The 7,500-nt window shown below is 45.7% G+C and overlaps 1 protein-coding gene across 1 annotated transcript in view; it reads left to right on the plus strand.

Annotated features, from left to right (window-relative positions):
• sugct (succinyl-CoA:glutarate-CoA transferase) overlaps nucleotides 1-7,500 on the plus strand; it is a 115,849-nt gene that overhangs the window by 9,531 nt on the left and 98,818 nt on the right. Inside the window, exons 7-8 of the mRNA XM_078291365.1 lie at nucleotides 6,159-6,250; nucleotides 6,355-6,498. Coding sequence (XP_078147491.1) covers nucleotides 6,159-6,250; nucleotides 6,355-6,498 — 236 coding nt within the window. The remainder of the gene's footprint in view (nucleotides 1-6,158; nucleotides 6,251-6,354; nucleotides 6,499-7,500) is intronic.

Below are 7,500 nucleotides of genomic sequence, written 5' to 3' on the forward strand. Positions count from 1 at the left end.
ACGTTTAAACCTGACAGGTGCGTAGGAAAAAAATCAACAAATTGTGAACAGATAAATTCTCAAAGATCAGAAGATAAACTAAACAGATCAATTAGATCAATTTATTTTTTCTCAAATCCACAAACTTCCAAGGATTCTCTTCCGGGACAGTGGGAATCCTGAAAACCCCAAACCAGTCAGACCTTAAAGGAGAAGTTGAAGAGCGCCACCTGCAGGAACTCACACTGCAGCGCCAGGACACCCAAGCCCCGCCCACACTGTTTGACTGACAGGTGACAGCAATGAGGCGGAGCAACAAAGATGGAGACGAGATAAAAATAAAAAAAAACAAGGAATACCGCTTCAAATTTGACCTGTTTTAATGGTGTAGAACCTTTGTTGTGTGTGTGTGTGTGTGTGTGTGTGTGTGTGTGTGTGTGTGTGTGTGTGTGTGTGTGTGTGTGTGTGTGTTGTGGGAGAATTACTGAGAACATGTGTGTTTAGTTAGAGCTCGCTTTGTCACTCTCACTTCCTCTCTCTCTCTCTTTCGAACACACACTCACAAACACACATGAAGCACTCTCTTACGTTTTATGTCTCTCTCTCTCACACACACACACACACACACACACACACACACACACACACTCCCTCCTAGAAGAAAGTGTGTCCTTTGCATTTACAAATTCAGACATAAAAAGGATTGGAGCACATGTTGATTTTTCGTTTCAGAGTTAATGTTGGTGTGTGTGTGTGTGTGTGTGTGTGTGTGTGTGTGTGTGTGTGTGTGTGTGTGTGTGTGTGTGTGTGTGTGTGTGTGTTTTATCTCAACACTGTGGAAAGGGATCAGTTAATCCACGGCTGAGGTATCTATAAACCCTGATCTTCCATAAACTCACTCTCTCTCCCTCGCACACACACACACACACACACACACACACACACACACACACACACACACACACACTGTGCTTGTGTATCCTGGCTCACAGCTGAATTCTCTGCATACATGAACTCTCTCTCCAGCACACAGTAAGCTGCTGCTGTATTTACTCTTGTAGGAATCAATCCGATCAGATTGATTGATTACAGGTTTTAATCTATTTACAGTCAGTTCAGAACAGACACTGCAGGTCTGGTGCAACATGTCAGCCCTGAAAAGCTTCTGGTGTGTTCTCTGTCCAGGCCTTTAAATATATATATATATATAATACTATATACAGTATATATGTGTGAATATATATATATATATATATACTGTATATATATATAATAAAAAATAATAATAATACATTAAGAGAATTGACAAAGAAAGAAAGGGAAAGAAATGTACATGTGAAGGTAAAAAACCCAAAGATTGAAAGGTTATTATGATTAAAGGTCCCTCTCCTCTGTGATGATAAAGGAGTTGGATGTGTATCTAAACATGGTGAAAGCATCAAAACTAAATCCACACAATCCATATTAGAAAAGCGAGCCTCTAAACGAGCCGTTTGGACTTCCGTAACTTTGCGGCGTCACAAAGGTTCGCTCATTATCATTTCTGTAAGAAATAATAGACTAACAAAGTGTTTTTTTCAAAGCGGTCGAGCGGTCGTCATCGTTTATTACCGGAGAGTTTTCCCTACCTGTAGCCGCCGGGCCGCGGCGTCTCACGTTTCACTCTCGAAACGGTTAGCCGATCGGAACGGAGGGTCGTGAATATTAATGAGCCTTAAAGACACGGAGACAGAAACGGCCTGTTCTTGGTAAGGCTCAGAGAGATGCTGGAAAATGAACGTGGAGAAATGGATTGAGAGTGTTTTTGGTTCATGACACCACACACACAGCTTTGAATGGACAGAAAGACACAAAATAAAACTCTGGACAGAGAGAATATGGACTTTAACACACAGTCAGGAGCTTAAAGAGGCAGAAAGTAATCTGTGTATCCTTCACTGCCCTCTACTGGTCATCAGTGGGAATTACAACAACATGGACAGTTTCTGGCGCAGGCTACGGCAGCCTGTAAGTGACACAAATGATGAAGTCACATTTTCAGATCACAATTTTTCACATTTTGTAGAGCAGTAAGCAGCCAATCAGAGCAGAGAGCCAACAGAACATCACCATGCTGAATACTGAAGAATAAAACTGATCTGGTATCTGCTGTTTTGTCTTGAGAACGAGGATTTTTAGCTTTCAGAGCCGAAATGTGTTGAGATGCAGCACCGTCCTCCACCACTGAAAATATCAGTAGGTGGTGGTTTGTGTGTGTGTGTGTGTGTGTGTGTGTTTGTGTGTGTGTGTGTGTGTGTGTGTGTTTAGAGGGGAGGGGGGTCTTGAAACTGCAGTGGGTGGGCAGTTTTTGTCCCAAAACAGAGTACGGGCTGGAAAGTGAGTTTTTAAAGCCAGAAATCTCAGCAGCTGGTAGAGTAATCAATGAGTCACTGGTATTGATCAACGACCCTATCAGCCCCTGTTGATCTGTTTGTCTGTTTTCCTCATGTCGTTGTCATTGATCATGTGATTGTAGCTGTCTGTCAGCTGTGGCTCGCTGTGTGACTCGGGCCGCTCAGGGTTTCTTCCCTAACAAAGACGACCGCTCCCACTTTAAAAAAAACAGAAAGTAAATGGAGAATGGTGAGAACTGATCTATAACCTGCTGAGAGGAAGAGGAAGAGGAAGAGGAAGAGGAAGAGTCGATATAAACCAAGAGTCCAAACCTTCAGCTGAATGTTGAAGTCAAACTGAAGCAGCAGCTCCAACGTCCAGAAAGACTCCAAACCTCCCTCTAAAATATAAATCAATACATTTTTTCTACAAGAGGTTTTGGTCTCAGCAGCTAACTTCACTTCTTCTACTGTGTGTCCTTATGGAGATTTTCAAAATAACTGACATTAACAGATATAACAGATGAAACACGGGGGTTGTTTTCCTAGTGATTGACAGGTCGTCGATTACGGGCCAATAGCAGGCGGAGCTGCGGCTCTGTGGACGACCCAAACCCCGCCCCCTCTCCACCTTGGCCCCGCCCCCTCTGCCTCTCTTTGGCTGCTCCGCCTCCAAAAAAAAATGTCAACAAACACAATCTGCAGCTTCAAAACCTTCAGAAGACGATGGAGGAAGAAACTCACTGCATCTGTTACAGTCTGAGGGACGATGTAAGAGAGAGAGAGACATTTTAGTCATTTATCTGACTCTATTATCCTGAGTGATTTCTACTGAGTGTAACAGTAGAATCAGCTTCAATTCCCACATCACTGACATCAGAGGTGTGACCAAGTCAACTTTGCTTGAGTCCCAAGTCAGTCTCAAGTCTCAAGTCAAGTCTCAAGTCTAAATGTAGAACAGCAAGTCAAGTCAGAACAAATCAAGAGTCCAGTATCAATTTAATATCTTAAAGAAAACTAAATATCTAGGACTTTTCAATGCAATATGGTTTTAATAGGATAAAAACTTGGTAAGAGCATCATGAGTTTGATTTCTATAATCAGTTTCAACTTCAATAAATTCAATCATTCCATACAAATTCAGAAAACAGAATTTAAATTCAGTCGTCCGCTGGAACAAATCTCATCACTTTCAATCTAAGTCATTTACACAAACACAAGATCTCAAGTCAAGACTTTAGAAACCTTTTCAAGTCATCAAAGTACAAGTCAGAGTCAAGTCCCAAGTCACCAGAACCCAAGTCAAGTCAAGTCTCAAGTCTTCTCTTCATGCAGCAAGTCCAGTCTCAAGCAATTAAAACTGAGACTTGAGTCCAAGTCATGTGACTCGAGTCCAAGTCATGTGACTCGAGTCCAAGTCTTGTGACTCAGGTCCAGGTCATGCCACTAGAGTCCAGGTCATGTGACTTGAGTCCAGGTCTTGTGACTCAGGTCCAGGACATGTGAATCAAATCCAGGTCATGTGACTCAAGTCCAAGTCATGTGACTCGAGTCCAAGTCAAGTGACTCGAGTCCAAGTCTTTTGACTCAGGTCCAGGTCATGCCACTAGAGTCCAGGTCATGTGACTTGAGTCCAGGTCTTGTGACTCAGGTCCAGGTCATGCGACTCGGGTCCAAGTCATGCGACTCTGGTCCAGGTCATGCGACTCGAGTCCAGGTCATGCGACTCGGGTCCAGGTCATGCGACTCAGGTCCAGGTCATGCGACTCGGGACCAGGTCTTGCGACTCAGGTCCAGGTCATGTGACTCGGGTCCAGGTCTTGCGACTCAGGTCCAGGTCATGCGACTCAGGTCCAGGTCTTGTGACTCGGGTCCAGGTCTTGTGACTCGAGTCCAGCTCATGTGACTTGAGTCCAAGTCATGCGACTCGGATCCAGGTCATGCGACTCGGGTCCAGGTCATGCGACTCGGATCCAGGTCATGCGACTCATGTCCAGGTCATGCGACTCGAGTCCCCACCTCAGTCAGCGTTCCAGGTTGCTCCTCAGCTCTACAGAACCAAAGAGGCGAACAGTTCCTCTCCGTCCGGCAGCATGTGACCGCACGGCATTCGGCACGTTGATGGAAATCCTTTCTGTTGATGTGAACGCAGCACGGCGACGGAGGAAGTCCGTGCCGGGCGTCCTCCGGGTGTTTAGTCGGAGCGGCGGCGGGAATGTGGTTTTCCTGGAAGAGACGAGAGTTTGATTCCCCGCTGTTTCCCTCGAGACCCGATCAGTCAGACAGAAACCAGCCGACTGGCACGATCCGGACTGAGAGCCGCACCTGCTGCTGCCAAGGCAGTAAACACGTGTGTGTGTGTGTGTGTGTGTGTGTGTGTGTGTGTGTGTGTGTGTGTGTGTATGTGCGTGTGTGTGTGTGTGTGTCAGAGAGGCCCTGAGGCTTTTTATGGTAATTTTCTGAGCAGAAGGAAGAAAGGGAGAGGCTGCAGCTAACAGGAAACCAGGAGGGTTGCTGGTTTGAATCCCAGGAAAGAAAAGGCTGAGAAAAGTGAGTTAGGAGGCTTTCACACCTGCATGGTTTGGTGCAGACTTTTATGAACTTTTTGCCAAGTTCGTATCGTTTTGACAGGTGTGAACAGGCCACGTGGACTCGGGTGCGGACCAAAAACTTGCAAAAGGTTCACCAAAGGTCCTCGGTGGTGCGGATCATTTTGGTGTGAAAACAATCTGGATAAAGTCTGAACCAAAGAGAGGAAATGTGCTCAGCATTTTGCTGCTTCACGGCGGGTTTTTCATTCCAATAACTTCTACTGACCTGCAAAATGTGTGTGTGTGTGTGAGAGGGACAGAGAGAGAGACAGAGAGAGAGACAGAGAGAGAGAGAGAGACAGAGAGAGAGAGAGAGAGAGAGACAGAGAGAGAGAGAGAGAGAGAGAGAGAGATTTGATGTGTGAGAACCTGAAGAAAGCAGATGATATAAAGTCAATCAGCAGAATGTTTTAAATCCAATTCAAATGACTTTATTTTTCCAAGGAACTTTATGTTTCAGATCAGATGCATCATACAGGCCACACACACACACACACACACACACACACACACACACACACACACACATACACAGAACACTTAATACACACATTAGCTGTAGGCAATGAGAGCGAACTGCATCAGTACAATGTAATCAGACTTTAAAAGGACTTTAATGATGTGAGAACGCTCTGACAGCTCTGTGTGTTCATTCGTTCGGTGGCTTGTTTCTTTTTCAGTCTTTTTGCCATGCACCTTTGTTCCTTCTCCAGTTACTCTGGAATGGTAGCTATAGGTTTACTGACAATGGATCCATATTCCCCATCTTCTTACCTGCCAGAGGAGGCAGAACCAGGAACACAGGCCTGCACCTGAGGAGCTGTTCTTAATTCATGTTGGGTTTGTGTTTTAGACGTTTTTTTCCCCCTGATTTCTGGCCTGGGTTTAAGCGGTTAAAACGATGTTTACAGTGTGAGAACGCCCTCAGTAACTCTCTCGCTGCCTTCAACAACTACTGCTTAGCTGCTCAGTAGAAACCAGTAGAAACCAGTAGAAGAAGACTTGGTTGTACTGGTCGGCTCCCAGTATGAAAGTGTGGAACTGTGTGAATGTGAAGCAGAGTGGTGTTTTCTAAAAAGCTTGATTGATGCCTTGCCTTTCTGCCCATATGATGCACAGATTTGTACGGTGTGTTTTAAACTATATCTGTGTGTGTGTGTGTGTGTGTGTGTGTGTGTGTGTGTGTGTGTGTGTGTGTGTGTGTGTGTGTGTGCAGGTTATGGACAGACCGGGCCTCAGTCTCAGAGTCCGGGCTACGACTCCATCGCCTCGGCCGTGTCGGGGATGATGCACATCACCGGGCCGGAGGTGAGTGAGTGTGTGTGTGTGTGTGTGTGTGTGTGTATGAGAGAGAGAGAGGGACCAGTACCTTTGTTATTCCCCCTCACATCCCATGATGCTTTGCGTTGCAGGGCGGGGAGCCGGTGCGGCCGGGCGTGGCGATGACGGACCTGGCGACCGGCCTGTACGCTCACGGAGCCGTCATGGCCGCCCTGCTGCACACACACAAGACTGGGAGAGGAGCGCACATCGACTGCAACCTGCTGTCTGCACAGGTGGGGTGTGTGTGTGTAGGTGTGTGTGTGTGTGTGTGTAGGTGTGTGTGTGTGTGTAAGAGTGTTAGCTAAATGCCTAAAATGTTATGCAATGTAAATGAGTGTGTCTGCGTGCATTTGTCTGAGTCTGCGTTGGTTCTGGTATGTGTGTGTGTGTGTGTGTGTGTGTGTGTAAGAATGCGTGTGTGTGTGCGTGCTTTTGTGTGTGTGTATGAGTATCTTTGTGTGTGTGTGTGTGTGTGTGTGTGTATCAGAGCGCCGGCTAAATGCCTAAAATGTAATGTAATGTAAATGTGTGTGTGCACGCATTTTTCTGGGTGTATGTGTGTGTGTGCACTTCTGTGTGTGTGTGAGTGTTTTTTTCTCTGTGTGTGTGTGTGTGTGTGTGTGTGTGTGTGTGTGTGTGTGTGTGTGTTGCCTCTGTGTTTCACCCCGGACCAACAAACGAATCCTGAAGACTCTCAGGTATTTAAACAAGCCGGTGATTTATCCTCAAAAGTCCCAACAATCTCAACAAACCGATCAATATTTCCCTGAATGTTTGGAGCGTTTAAACAAATCAAACGATCTATAATCCTAAAAACGTCTGGAACTCGGAGACTAATGGAGTCACGCGTCCAGAAATACTCGAGACACCCAAGGTGCGTTTGATTTGCGGTGTCAGGACGCGCCGCCAGTGTGACACTGTTGCTGTTAGAGCCGTGCTTTATGTTCCTCATGCTGCCGTCCGTCTGCCTGCAGCGTGGGAACCAGCCGCTTCAAATAAAACTTTATTGTCCTGCAGAGGGAGTCTGGTGGACAGAAGGAGTTTAGAAGAAAAACGCAATAAACAAGAATGTTAAAGCAATATTCTCTTAGTTTAAACATGGAGGTTAAAACCAGAATATAATCTACTGACCAAGATCAGATGCAGCTGGACCAGTTTGTAGCGCTCAGATCTTTACTTCCCATTCATTTGAATGGAAACTGACATTGAACATGTTGGTGAACAGATTCAACATC

This window comes from Centroberyx gerrardi, chromosome 22 (genome assembly GCF_048128805.1).
Source record: "Centroberyx gerrardi isolate f3 chromosome 22, fCenGer3.hap1.cur.20231027, whole genome shotgun sequence".
In the NCBI taxonomy this organism is placed as follows: Eukaryota; Metazoa; Chordata; class Actinopteri; order Beryciformes; family Berycidae; genus Centroberyx; species Centroberyx gerrardi.